Source organism: Oncorhynchus clarkii, chromosome 6, assembly GCF_045791955.1.
Source record: "Oncorhynchus clarkii lewisi isolate Uvic-CL-2024 chromosome 6, UVic_Ocla_1.0, whole genome shotgun sequence".
Lineage (NCBI taxonomy): Eukaryota > Metazoa > Chordata > Actinopteri > Salmoniformes > Salmonidae > Oncorhynchus > Oncorhynchus clarkii.
Genome location: NC_092152.1, coordinates 47,659,690 through 47,675,026, shown reverse-complemented (window position 1 = coordinate 47,675,026; position 15,337 = coordinate 47,659,690). Strand labels below are relative to the sequence as shown.

Below are 15,337 nucleotides of genomic sequence, written 5' to 3'. Positions count from 1 at the left end.
ACTGATCAAGCAACATCGGTAAGTGGGGAACCTCTTTTATGAATCGATTAACGTTAGCTCCTGCAAATGGCTACTTGTTGACAAAATGAAAGTCTGAGCCACTTGTATTTCTAACTACAATGTTGATTGTAAATGACAACTTTATACTACTACATTACTAATTATTTTGTTTATAAACGAGCCTGATTTCATTGATCTGTAGCATGTTATCTTGAATGGGCCAAGTCAGCTGCAGGTTTGAGCTAACGTTTTCACATTGTACATGCTAGCTAACATGTAAAAAAATAAGAAAAAAAAGAAACTATTTACTTTCAATAATCATACAATACGTTTTCATTACAATAAAGTACAGGGGGTTTAACGTATCCAAAACTTTATTTCCTCAAAAACACATTTTCATTAAATGTTTTTTTTTTTCTTCAACAAATGGTCGCAACATCCGACAGGTTCTTGTAGGCCGCCACAAAATTAGTAGGGGTGTAACCGTTCACTAAATCAATGGTTTGGTATGTACCTCTGTTCTTGGGCCACTGTTCTGCGGGGGGGGTTTCAGTCCAAATGGAGGGACAATTTTTCAAATTAGCAATGGTAACAACCTCATGTAAAATCCCATAGAGAATGATAACTAAATGCTAACGAGCGCATTCCGAACATATTGTACAGTTTCACGTAAACTATACAAGTAACGCAAATGCTACTTGCAGTTTGTTGCACACACTAAACAAATATTAGCCAGCAAGGCTCTTGATCCAGGAGGGGATTCTCTGCTGTTATCAAGCAAAGGCTTGATTACGGAAGAATCTAACCACTAAGCTAACTAGCTACTAAATTAGCAAACCAAATGCACAACTGCAGAGCATTTGGCACATTTTAGACAGTAAACTTAATAGTTAGAAGATATCTAGCTGGCAAACATTTAGTTGTGAATTCCATACTGTAATTCGATCACCTGGTGCATGCTGCACAACAGTAAGTGACTCACAAGGCTCCTGTCTCTTGTTGTGTGCTTGTAAACAGACCCAACGTAACTGGGGACTACCGTAAGTTTCATAATAATGTGACAGGTAAACAATGTTGTGAAGAAAACAATGTTCTTTATCTCCTAACGTATTGTGCAAGTTGACTGCAGGTATTTATAAATATTTAAATTTATGAAAATATTTCAACGGTATTGAAACAGTACATTTGGATAGTATTCAGACCCCTTGACTTTTTCCATATTTTGTTACGTTGCAGCCTTATTCTAACCAACACACAATACGTTTTTGCAAATTTATCAAAAATAAACTGAAATATACATTTACATTAGTATTCAGACACTTTACTCAGTACTTTGTTGAAGCACCTTTGACAGCGATTACAGCTTTGAGTCTTCTTGGATACGACGCTACAAGCTTGGCACTCCTGTATTTGGGGAGTTTCTCCCATTCTTCTCTGTAGATCCTCTCAAGCTCTGTCTGGTTGGATGGGGAGCGTCACTGCACAGCTGTTTTCAGGTCTCTCCAGAGATGTTCTATTGGGTTCAGGTCCGGGCTCTGGCAGGGCCACTCGAGGACATTCAGAGACGTGTCCCAAAGCCACTCCTGCATTGTCTTGGATGTGTGCTTTGGGTCATTGTCCTGTTGGAAGGTGAACCATCGCCCCATCCAGAGGTCCTGAGCATTCTGGAGAAGGTTTTTATCAATGATCTTTCTGTACTTTGCGCCATTCATCTTTCCCTCTATCCTGACTAGTCTCCCAGTGCCGGCCTCTGAAAAACATCCCCACAGCATGATGCTGCCACCACCATACTTCACCGTAGGGATCGTGACCGGTTTCCTCCAGACGTGACTCTTTCATCAGACCAGATAATCTTGTTTCTCATGGTCTGAGAGTCCTTCAGGTGCCTTTTGGCAAACTCTAAGCGGGCTGTCATGTGCCTTTTACTGAGGAGTGGCTTCCGTCTATAAACTACCATAAATGACTGATTAGTGGAGTGCTGCAGAGATGGTTGTCCTTCTGAAAGGTTCTCCTATCTCCACAGAGGACCTCTGGAGCTCTGTCAGTGACCATCAGGTTCTTGGCTATCTCCCTGACCAAGGCCCTTTTACCCCAATTGCTCTGTTTGGCCGTACGGCCAGCTCTAGGAAGAGTTTTGGTGGTTCCAAACTTCTTCCATGTAAGAATGATGGAGGCCACTGTGTTCTTGGGGACCTTCAATGTTTGGTACCCTTCCCCAGATCTGTGCCTCGACGTAATCCTGTCCTTATATGGACAGGTGTGTGCCTTTCCAAATAATGTCCAATCAATTGAATTTACAACAGGTGGACTCCACATCTCAAGGATGATCAATGGAAATAGGATGCACCTGAGCTCAATTTCGAGTCTTGTAGCAAAGGGTCGAAGGTATTTGTTTTCTTTATTTTTTATACTTTTGCAACAATTTCTAAGGCCTGTTTTCGCTTTGTCATAATTGGGTATTGGTTGTAGATTATGAAAAGCTTTAATTTAATACATTTTATAATAAGGCTGTAACGTAACAAAATGTGGAAAACGGGAATGTGTCTGAATACTTTCCGAATGCACTGTACGGTATACAGCCCAAGCCTATAGGCTACTGTATCAGGCCTCAAAGTAGAGCTGGGACGATCAACAGAAAATTACTGACAGACATTGCATTGCCTCCCTCTTATTGACGCATTTTGTTTATGTCAGTAATTTTCTGTGGTTTTGCATGTTTCCTGTAGATTTATTCTAAAACCATAATTTGGTCAACAGTAATTGTTGATTCCTGCTATGAAAGTATCTGGCTCCCCGTTTCAATAATTTAATCAATCAATCTATTGAATTTATAGAGCCCTTTTTACAACAGAAGTTGTCACAAAGTGTTTTATACAGAAACCGAGCCTAACACCCCAGACAGCAAGCAATGCAGATGTAGAATGCACGGTGGCTAGGAAACACTCCCTAGAAATGCAGGAACCTAGGACGAAACCTAGAGAGCATCCAGGCTCTAAGGAGTGGCCAGTCCTCTTCTGACTGTGCCAGGTAGAGATTGAGTATATGGCCATTAAAGCCAGATTGTTTTTCAAAAGTTCATAGAAGAGTCAAATAGAATGTTCAAATAGTAATCACATGCTGTCATGTTGAGACAGCATGTGTGGGGGAGGGGGTTGGGGGGGGGGGGGGTCTGGTGAACAGGTCAGGGTTCCATAGATGCAGGCAGAACAGCAGAAACTGGGTCAGCAGCACGACCACATGGACTAGGGACGGGGACTGCCAGGTAGTCCAGAGACATGATCAGAGGGTTCAAGTCCTCCGGTAGGGGAGAGAGAGTTGGGAGAATTAGGAGGAAGCATATCTGGGATCACACAGGACACCAAATAAGACCGGAGAATTACACCAGATATGACAGACTGACCCTAGCCCCCCGGGAACATAGACTATTGTAGTATAGATACAGGATACTGAGACGGGGGGGGGGGGTCGGGGAAACTGTGGCCCAGACCAAAGTTACCCCCAGACAGGGACAACCAGGCAGGATATAACACTTTGGCAGAGCACAGCCCCCACACCACTAAAGGGAAATCAACTGGCCACTAACTTACAACCCTGAGACATGGCTGAGTATAGCCCACAAAGATTTCCCCACCGCACAAGCTCGAGGAAAGGAAGGAAGGCTGGATGGAATAGGAGCACCATCAAGCCAGTGACTCAGCCCCGATAATAGGGTCAGAGGCAGCAGAGCCCAGTGAAGATAGGGTAGCTGGCCAGGCAGAGACAGCAAGGGTGGTTTGTCACTCCAGTGCCTTGCCGTTTGCCTTCACACCGTGGGGCCAGACTACACTCAATCATCAAAGACTTGAAGGTAAAGACAGAGTCTTACATGTAGGTAGGTACGGTAGAACCAAATCGTTGAGATTCCGTGCATTTTGAAGGTATTCAGACCCCTTCACCTTTTCCACATTTTGTTACGTTACAGCCTTATTCTAAAATTGATTAAATCAATTATAATCTCATCAATCTAAACACAATACCCCATAATGACACTAAAAATATTTATTTTTATCTTTTGCAAATGTATTACAACATTTTTAAAAACACCTTATTTACAGAAATATTCAGACCCTTTGCTATGAGACTCAAAATTGAGCTTGGGTGCATCCTGTTTCCATTTATCATCCTTGATGTTTCTACAACTTCATTGAAGTCCACCTGTGGTAAATTCAATTGATTGGACATGATTTGGAAAGGCACACAGCTGTCTATATAAGGTCCCACAGTTGACAGTGCATGTCAGAGCAAAAACCAAGCCATGAGGTCGAAGGAATTGTCCGTAGAGCTCCGAGACAGGATTTTGAGGAAGCACAGATCTGGGGAAGGGTACCAGAACATTTCTGCAGCATTGAATGTCCCCAAAAACACAGTGGCCTCCATCATTCTTAAATGGAAGAAGTTTGGAACCATCAAGACTTCACCAAGGCAAAACTGAGCAAATGGGGGAGAAGGGCCTTTGTCAGGGAGGTGACCAAGAACCCAATGGTCACTCTGACAGAACTCCAGGTCCTCTGTGTAGATGGGAACCCCCCCCCAGAAGGACAACCATCTCTGCAGCACTTCACCAATCAGGCCTTTATGGTAGAGTGGCCAGAAAGGAAGCCACTCCTCAGGAAAAGGCACATGACAGCCCGCTTTGAGTTTGCCTAAAGGACTATCGGACCATGAGAAACACGATTCTCTGGTCTGATGAAACCAAGATTGAACTCTTTGGCCTGAATGCCAAGTGTCACGTCTGAAGGAAGCCTAGCACCATCCCTACTGTGAAGCATGGTGGTGGCAGGTTCATGCTGTGGGGATGTTTTTCATTGGCAGGGACTGGGAGACTAGTCAGGATCGAGAGAAAGATGAACGGAGCAAAGTACAGAAAGATCCTTGATGAAAACCTGCTCCAGAGCACTCAGGAGCCCAGACTGGGTCAAGGGTCACCTTCTAACAGGACAATTACCCTAAACACACAGCCAAGACAACGCAGGAGTGGCTTCAGGACAGGTCTCGGAATGTCCTTGAGTGGCCCAGCCAAAGCCCGGACTTGAACCAGATCGAACATCTCTGGAGAGACCTGAAAATAGCTTTGCAGCGACACTCCCCATCCAACCTGATAGAGCTTGAGACGATCTGCAGAGAAGAATGGGAGAAACTCCCCATAAATTGACGGGCGGCCTCTTTTTTTTTTTTTTTCAACTGTGTTTTTACCATGATTGCATTTAGAAATGTTTCGCAATGACTGGGCTTATCAGAATGCAAGTTTCTCTCCATGTGGGACTAGCAACTTGAAAGCGCCTCCGGAGGAATACCAGTGGAATGGTTTAGCCTACCACTCTGGGATGTCTGATTTTGCTGTTCTGTAACGTCACTCAAAATTTAATGTGGACAGCTGTAGTACATGCGCCGTGGCAGAATTTTTTTTCTCCCATGTTCCTATTTGGCACATTGTGTTCAAAATTGTAATTTGGTTCACCTCATGCATAGCACATCCTGTGAACCGATAGCCCATACTAGACGGTCCTGTTCAAATACAAATGTCATTACAGCCTTAATAATACAGTATGAAGTAGATGGAAAAACCTTGGTCCACTTTTTGCAAACTGCATTACCGAAACTGGCAGCTTGTGACAGACCAGTTTTGTTTAGTCCAGTGAACCATAACACCCCTGATCTACTCTGTGGCTTAGTAGTGAGTTTTTCTGACTCTCTCCCTGACCACCTTCAGATTTCAGGGATGTTCCTGAGTGACCAGCTGCAATGGGTGGGTTGCCAGGGAAGCAGAGTCGGACTGAGGGGCTACCCCTGTTCACTGTGGACCCTGTTCCATGTGCTGACTGTCCAGGCGGCCAGCCGGCCCGACGCATTGGCCAACACCGGTATGTATGCATGCACATACATGCAGCGAAATACTTGTGTATTTAAGAAACATCCATGTCATAGCGACACTGCACACCTTTGAAAATAGATGACAACATCATGATTGGTACCATCATGAATATCTCAACTGTGGGTTGATAATGAAATGTGTGCCTTGTCAAGAAATCGACTGTGCTTCTCTCTCGTTCCCCTGACCACCTCCCTTCTGTCCCATCAGGCCTGGAGGAGAATCCCAAGGCAGTGCTGCAGACAATGCGCAAGTACATTGTGAACTTCTTCGGCTGCCAGGAGTGTGGGAAGCACTTTGAGGAGATGGCCGTGGCGTCTCTGCCCCAGGTGAAGTCTGTGGACCAGGCGGTACTGTGGCTCTGGAGGAAACACAACCAGGTCAATGGACGCCTCGCAGGTGGGGAACCTACATCTATATCGGCATCGTTTGAGATCTCAAACCTAACCTGGAGAATATACTGTCATTAGAAGTATATAATCCGTATAGTAGATATATACTGTGGTATAGGTTAGTAAGCAACGTCTGTTTAGAATTGAGTTGGCCGGTCAAAATGACTGGTGGTGCCAACAATAACTTGACCTGGTGTTATACCTGTGTTATTGACCCTGTGTCCTGTCTGTAGGAACAATGAGTGAAGACCCTCACTTCCCCAAGACCCAGTGGCCCAGCCCGGACCTCTGCCCCATCTGCCACGAGGAGCAGGATGGCATCCACGTGTGGAACGAAGACAAGGTGCTGATGTTCCTCAAGCAGCACTACGGGGCCGCCAACATCTCCCCCAAACACATGTACAGCAGTCGGCATGAGCCAAACCAGGAGGCCGTCGGATCTCCTGACAGCATGCCCATTAAAGCCACACAGGTAAAGACAGTGGCCCCTGAGAGCTCCCTACTCCATGCCAACCATGCCAAGCAGAGTGACGTGGAGGGAGCAGGGCAGGCGGGCACAGGGGCCCACAGGGAGACCAGGCCGGGGGTGAGCTTCCTGGGTCTGGGCTTCTCCAGTGTGGACATGAGTCTGTGCGTTGTGCTCTACGCTTTCTCCTGTGTCTTTCTCATGGTCATGTTCTTCTTTTTCCGAGTCCGCTCCAAAAGGTGGAAGATCCGCTACAATCGTCCATATGTATAGCAGTCTACTGGTCCAGGTCTGCACATTTGACTGAGCAAAGAGGTTCTTTTTGGAATTGAGTTTTCTTTTTTAAATGTAGATTAGAAGGTCGCATTTTTTATTTATTTGTTTATGTTCTGTATAATATTTGCTGTGAAGCAACAGTCTTCAGATGATGAAGTATTTTACAATTGCGACTGGTTAAAACCGTTTTAGTCCCATAGCAGAACCCCATAACATTGTCATGGGGGAAGGACTTGACTGTACACAATTCATTCCCAATACAATGTCTCTTAGCTATGATGGTAAGGAATTGTTTTTAGTATAAAACCATGGCAGAGTCCAATTAATCAAGTGTTTTTTCTATCTTTCTATCTAATTCAACGGTATTGGTCATGTTTTAATGGACTAAGGTGAACCTCTGGAATATTTGTATTGACTACTACTAAAATCTTACTGTGTGAATTTATGATTTCAACCTCAATGTATTATTTTCCAGACGTATCAAGGTGATCACTTATTACAACCTATTAATGTCGGTCCATAACCATGAGAAAGACAGGAGCAAGTACAGCCTTATTTTACCCAAGTGCTTGTTGTCCAAATACTTGGTGTGCATTTGAAGACCTCTGTATTCTCCCAGACCCTAGGTGGCCTTAACGTGATTTCATCATTCATTCTAGTCCAGATAGTATGTGGTATAATACACTATTATACACTACGGTTAAAATGTTTGGGGTCACTTAGAAATGTCCTTGTTTTTGAAAGAAAATATATTTTTTTTGTCCATTTAAAATAACATCAAATTGATTGGAAATACAGTTTCGACATTTTATAATATTGTAAATGACTAATTGTAGCTGGAAACTGCTTTTTTTATTTGTTATTATGGAATATCTACATAGGCGTACAGAAGCCCGTTATCAGCAACCATCACTCCTGTGTTCCAATGGCACGTTGTATTAGCTAATCCAAGTTTATCATTTTAAAGGGCTAATTGATCATTATAAAACCCTTTTGTAATTGTTAGCACAGCTGAAAACTGTTGTGCTGATTTAAAAAAGCAATAAAACTGGACTTTAGACTAGTTGAGTATCTGAAGCATCAGCATTTGTGGGTTCGATTACAGGCTCAAAATGGCCAGAAACAAAAAACTTTTGAAACTCGTCAGTCTATTCTTGTTCTGAGAAATGAAGGCTATTCCATGCGAGAAATTGCCAAGAAACTGAAGATCTCGTACAACGCTGTGTACTACTCCCTTCACAGAACAGTGCAAACTGTCTCTAACTAGAATAGAAAGAGGAGTGGGAGGCCACGGTGCACAACTAAGCAAGAGGACAAGTACGTTAGTGTCTAGTTTGAGTCCTCAACTGGCAGCTTCATTAAATAGTACCCGCAAAACACCAGTCTCAACGTCAACAGTGAAGAGGCGACTCCAAGATGCTGACCTTCTAGGCAGCCGTTTCCAGCTACAATTCTCATTTACAATATTTCGGATCAATTTTATGTTATTTTAATGGACAAACTTTTTAACAGTAGTGTATATACAAAAGTATGTGGACATCCCTTAAAATGTGTGGATTCGGCTATTTCATCCACACTTGTTTCTGACAGGTGTATAAAATCGAGCACACAGCCATGTAATCTCCATAGACAAACATTGGCAGTGGAATGGCCTTACTGAAGAGCTCAGTGACTTTCAATGTTGCACCATCATAGGATGCCACCTTTCCAACAAGTCAGTTCATCAAATGTCTGCCCTACTGGAGCTGCCCCGGTCAACTGTAAGTGCTGTTATTCTGAAGTGGAAATGTCTAAGAGGAACAACGGCTCAGCCGCAAAGTGGTAGGGTACACAAGCACACAGAACTGGACCGCCGAGTGATGTAGGTTTGTAAAAATCTTATGTCCTCGGTTGCAACACTCACTACCGAGTTCAAAATTGCCTCTGTAAGCAACGTCAGCACAAGAACTGTTCGTCGGATGCTTCATGAAATGGGTTTCCATGGCCAAGCAGCCGCACATAAGCCTAATATCACCATGCGCAAAGCCAAGCATCGGCTGGAGTGGTGTAAAGCTCGCCACCATTGGACTCTGGTGCAGTGGAAACGCGTTCTCTGGAGTGATGGATCGCGCTTCACCGGCTGTCAGTCCGACGGATGAATCTGGGTTTGGCGGTTGCCAGGAGAATGCTACCTCCCCCAATGCATAGTGCCAATTGTAAAGTTCGGTGGGGGAGGAATAATGACTTGGGGCTGTTCTTCATGGTTTGGGCTAGGCCCCTTAGTTCCAATGAAGGGAAATCTTCATGATACAGCGTTCAGTGACATTCTAGATGATTCTGTGCTTCCAACTTTGTGGCAACAAAGTGGAAATCCTTCCCAGAAGAGTGGAGACTGTTATAGCAGCAAAGGAGGGACCAACTCCATATTAATGCCCATGATTTTAGAATGAGATGTTCGACGAGCATACTTTTGGTCATGTAATGTTCTACAAATAGGGCAGTAGCCAGTTATCTTCAGAATGTATAGGTCATAATGCATTACACAAACAAAACTGACACCCAATATTACTCAAATACCCTTGTGTTAATAAAAGGTGATCTGATGGTTCATCTGCCCGTACATGATTGTTCATTGTCTTTGAAAAGCTTATTTCTCTACTTAAAATGGATTTATTTGATGCATAAAATGACACAAACATTGGATAGAAACTTGTCCGATGGTGACATGATTGAGTAAATAGCATTGAGTCACAAAATTGCTAATCTGCATTCTGGTTTTATGAAATGTTGTGTGTTTCTATATCTGAAATTGGGCACGTTTTTCAGCTAACTGCAATGTTCCTCTAATTTGAGACTTAATGTAATGCATGTGATATGCAGGTAGGAATGGAACCACTTACTGTAGCTCTGAACCAAGTTAGACTTTGTGCTTCTCAAAATAGAATGCTCTACAATATTGTGAATAGAACATATATGTTTTGTTCCAGGTGCTGGTCCTTGATAATGTTTTTTGTTTGTTTGTTTTTTGCCAAAAGTAACTGTATTGGAACTTTGAATTCACAATAGATTGGTGGTATACTTGAACATTTTAAGTGTAAATTGACTTCCCTGATCAATTCTGTGAAATAAATAATATTATGCCACATAAACATAGACAAAGCTTACTTGAAGACTTGCAACTCAATTAATTGTACAATTTGCTACACAATGTAGCTCGGTCAGATTGTCTGGAAAATAAAACCAAATTATGTAAATAGGTGTTAATTTGTTTGTTACTTCTAGTGTGTGTTCTCGCTTATGTGGAGAAAATGCATTTAAATGTGTCAAGACTTGTCACTGCTATTTCATGTTGAAAAAGTGTTGGACAAGTTGCACAAACCGTTTTGTCACATACTACTTTTGAGCTGCTGGAAATCATTGATTTTAATTTTAATTTTTACTCTACTGCATTTAATTTATATTTCTTACTATTTCATTTATTTTTGGTCTCTGTGCATTCTTATTTTTTCATTTATTTTCAAGAGTTGATAATAGATCATTTGAAATTGTACTTTGTTTGAATAATAAAAAATCTGGCATTATAATAACTGGCCCAACCACTGTTAAGTATAATTTAACACAGGGTAAATATTCACGTATTCCCGGACCAACCCAGATTGAGAATGGTTAGTGCTATCAGGGATCCGTGGGACGTCCCTACCATAACTACTACCCTTACCTAACCTTAACCCTTACATTCACTTACATTAACTGTTGACATTTTTTACGTCAATGGTGTGACGTCCCAGGATCCCGTTTAGACTTGAGAAGAGGTTGTTGTCCAGCAAGCAGCAAGCATTTAGGCCTACCTGCAAACAACCACGACGCTGGTGGAGTGTTCCATAAAGCCAGCTAACTTTGATATGCAGTCAAATTAACTCTTGATTTTCTGATTTAAGCTAAACTTGAATATGCATTGTTGTTTTGACGAGTCAATTATACCGTGCCAATTTCAAGTATATTTCTCGAAAATAAGTTATTTAAGATGATTTGGTACAGTTCACTGGCTGTCTCATTAATCCTACTTCCTGGAACAGCCCCAAGTAGATAGTTGTTGTGTTCATCTTTACCTTATGCCCTATTCGAGTTAAAAATATTTCTAGTTATGATTTACTTTGAGTACTCAAAAGGAAATGTGTTTTTACACAAAAATGTACGCAAATTGCTTTTTATTTGTGTACATTACAGTAATATTAGAAGATTGGAGAAGGACTGTTGCCTGACTGTAATATTGCCTCACATTCACCCTACAGAATGTTGGATGCGATTGTCTGTCTTTTTTTTTAAACCTTGAAGTCAAGGCAGCGTGAGTGCAGTTCAATCTATCGTCAACGTGAGAGGCCGTGATTAGTTACTGTACAAAGAAATGCTGAAAAATAGAACGAGGTGGCGGCAAAAAAAACGTGAAATCTTTTAATGCTCAGGATCTTTAATATTGTAGCAACCTTGATAGGCACCTTACAATCTGTTACAGGTTACAATTGCCTCACCATCTCCTGGTTATTTTTTGTTTACCTTTGATTTACAATAAGGTTCAATTTGTGAAGGGTGTTATAATTCCATTATTAACAGTTAATAATTTGTAAATGCATTATAAACTATTAATAAACGGTTATATCACATTGGTCAAAATAGTGCAATAACTGGTAAGTGTTTGCCCGCATTGTCATCTGTCCCTATCCAAATGGCCTGTGCTACCTCGAACTTGCCTGCCATGGAAGTTGTTTCTATCTACTTCTCCTCAATCCTGTAATGAAGTAGACGGAGAACAGCGGCATGCTGCTAAACGGACAGGCTTGACTGCGAGTGATTCGGAGCAGATTGATTTAAGGAATAGTTTCGTTGCACTGGTGCCTGATCTACCTGTGCCTTCATCGCTGGAATTGCCTGTGTCTGACGGCAGTGCTGACTCCAACTACACTGCTCAAAAAAATAAAGGGAACACTTAAACAACACAATGTAACTCCAAATCAATCACACTTCTGTGAAATCAAACTGTCCACTTAGGAAGCAACACTGATTGACAATACATTTCACATGCTGTTGTGCAAATGGAATAGACAACAGGTGGAAATTATAGGCAATTAGCAAGACACCCCCAATAAAGGAGTGGTTCTGCAGGTGATAACCACAGACCACTTCTCAGTTCCTATGCTTCCTGGCTGATGTTTTGGTCACTTTTGAATGCTGGCGGTGCTTTCACTCTAGTGGTAGCATGAGACGGAGTCTACAACCCACACAAGTGGCTCAGGTAGTGCAGCTCATCCAGGATGGCACATCAATGCGAGCTGTGGCAAGAAGGTTTGCTGTGTCTGTCAGCGTAGTGTCCAGAGCATGGAGGCACTACCAGGAGACAGGCCAGTACATCAGGAGATGTGGAGGAGGGCAACAACCCAGCAGCAGGACCGCTACCACCGCCTTTGTGCAAGGAGGAGCACTGCCAGAGCCCTGCAAAATGACCTCCAGCAGGCCACAAATGTGCATGTGTCTGCTCAAACGGTCAGAAACAGACTCCATGAGGGTGGTATGAGGGCCCGATGTCCACAGGTGGGGGTTGTGCTTACAGCCCAACACCGTGCAGGATGTTTGGCATTTGCCAGAGAACACCAAGATTGGCAAATTCGCCACTGGTGCACTGTGCTCTTCACAGATGAAAGCAGGTTCACACTGAGCACGTGACAGACGTGACAGAGTCTGGAGACGCCGTGGAGAACGTTCTGCTGCCTGCAACATCCTCCAGCATGACCGGTTTGGCGGTGGGTCAGTCATGGTGTGGGGTGGCATTTCTTTGGGGGGGACGCACAGCCCTCCATGTGCTCGCCAGAGGTCGCCTGACTGCCATTTTAGGTACCGAGATGAGATCCTCAGACCCCTTGTGAGACCATATGCTGGTGCGGTTGGCCCTGGGTTCCTCCTAATGCAAGACAATGCTAGACCTCATGTGGCTGGAGTGTGTCAGCAGTTCCTGCAAGAGGAAGGCATTGATGCTATGGACTGGCCCGCCCGTTCCCCAGACCTGAATCCAATTGAGCACATCTGGGACATCATGTCTCGCTCCATCCACCAACGCCACGTTGCACCACAGACTGTCCAGGAGTTGGCGGATGCTTTAGTCCAGGTCTGGGAGGAGATCCCTCAGGAGACCATCCGCCACCTCATCAGGAGCATGCCCAGGCGTTGTAGGGAAGTCATACAGGCACGTGGAGGCCACACACACTACTGAGCCTCATTTTGACTTGTTTTAAGGACCTTACATCAAAGTTGGATCAGCCTGTAGTGTGGTTTTCCACTTTAATTTTGAGTGTGACTCCAAATCCAGACCTCCATGGGTTGATAAATTTGATTTCCATTGATACTTTTTGTGTGATTTTGTTGTCAGCACATTCAACTATGTAAAGAAAAAAATATTTTAATAAGAATATTTAATTCATTCAGATCTAGGATGTGTTATTTTAGCGTTCCCTTTTATTTTTTTGAGCAATGTATATTGACTCCAGCAGCGGCTTCGTTGTCGAGTTTCGCTCCTCTCTCTCTCTGGAGCTGACAGCGCACTGCCTGCTATGGGAGGTCTGGACCGATCTCCGGGAGCAGCGAGCGTACACTATCCTGCTTCTCGTGGGCTGGTGAAAGGTTCAACAAATTGTCTAAGGGGTGGGAATAGGAGGATTTCTCCATTCCTTTCTCTGGCTGTTGTATTGGGCAGCTCAATGGTGAGAAATGTCTCAGATCCTGGAGCAAAAATGTTGTGCTATCCAGGAGCATGAGTACAGGACAATTAGCCAATCAGAAACTTCTAAAGCCATGACACAATTTTCTGAGATTTTCCAAATTGTTTAAAGGCACAGTCAACTTAGTGTATGTAAACTTCTGACCCACTGGAATTGTGATACAGTGAATTAATTATAAGTTAAATAATCTGTCTGTAAACAATTGTTGGAAAAAATTACTTTTCATGCACAAAGTAGATGTCCTACCGGACTTTCCAAAACTATAGTTTGTTAACAAGAATTTTGTGGAGTGGTTGGAAAATGAGTTTTAATGACTCCAAACTAAGTGTATGTAATCTTCCCACTTCAACTGTAAATAACAGAAGGAATGGCAAATAAGTCTGGCTGCAGTACCGATTGGCAAATGTACTGCAAATTGAGAAATCATGTCACTAAACTGAATTAAAAGAGAAACTATGCTATGAAACAAAGATAAATTACATAAAGAATGATAAGATTTGGAGCACCTTAAAATTTTGGCAAAATGCAAATTCATCTCCTTTCATTAAATCAGATGGCTCATTCTTCACAAAACCCACTGATATTGCCAACTACTTTAATGATTTTTTTCCATTGGCAAGATTAGCAAATTTAGGCATGACATGCATAAGTATAACTGATCAAATTATGACATTTGAATTTTGTAAATTGTGAGTGTGAAAGAAGTGGAAAAATTGTCTATAACAATGATAAGCCACTGGGGTCTGACAACTTGGATGGAAAGTTACTGAGGATAATAGCAGATGGTATTGCCACTCCAATTTGCCCATCTTCAATTTAAGCCTACTTGAAAGTGTGTGCCCTCAGGCCTGGAGGGAAGCAAATGTTTTTACGCAAAGCAAGAATAGTAAAGCCCCCTTTACTGGCTCAAATAGCCGACCTATAAGCCTATTACGAACCCTTAGTAATCTTCTGGAAAAAAATGTGTTTGACCAAATACAATGCTTTTTTACTGTAAACAAATTGGCAGACTTTCAGCACGCTTATAGATTATAGAAGGACATTCAAGCACAGCACTTAGACAAATGACTGAAGATTGACTGAAGAGTGAAATTGATGATAAAAAGATTATGGGAGCTGTTTTGTTAGACTGCAGTGCAGCTTTTTATATTATTGATCATAGTCTGTCAATAGAAAAACGTAGATGTTACACCCTGTCCTATATTGTGGATAGAGTTACCTGTCTAACAGAACACAGAGGGTGTTCTTTTAATGGGAGCCTCTTCAACATCCAGGTATAATCACGAATTCCCCAGGGCAGCTGTCTAGGCCACATACTTTTAAAAATCTTTACTAATGACATGCCCCTGGCCTTGAGTAAAGCCAGTGTGGCTATGCATGCGGATGACTCAACACTATACACGTCACTACAGCGAATGAAATGACTGCAACACTCAACAAACTGCTGCAGATAGTTTCAGAATGGGTGGCAAGGAATAATTTAGTCCTAAATATTAATATTAATATTAATATTGTAGTTGGGACAAATCATTCACTAAATCATAAACCT

General features: G+C 42.6%; 1 protein-coding gene across 1 annotated transcript in view; it reads left to right on the top strand.

Annotated features, from left to right (window-relative positions):
* The window catches only part of LOC139411234 (quiescin Q6 sulfhydryl oxidase 2), a 63,963-nt gene extending 52,284 nt beyond the window's left edge, over positions 1 to 11,679 (top strand). Inside the window, exons 10-12 of the mRNA XM_071157257.1 lie at positions 5,750 to 5,900; positions 6,119 to 6,307; positions 6,534 to 11,679. Of these exons, the coding sequence (XP_071013358.1) occupies positions 5,750 to 5,900; positions 6,119 to 6,307; positions 6,534 to 7,039 (846 nt within the window). The 3' untranslated portion in view covers positions 7,040 to 11,679. The remainder of the gene's footprint in view (positions 1 to 5,749; positions 5,901 to 6,118; positions 6,308 to 6,533) is intronic.
* Positions 11,680 to 15,337: the final 3,658 nt, after the last annotated feature.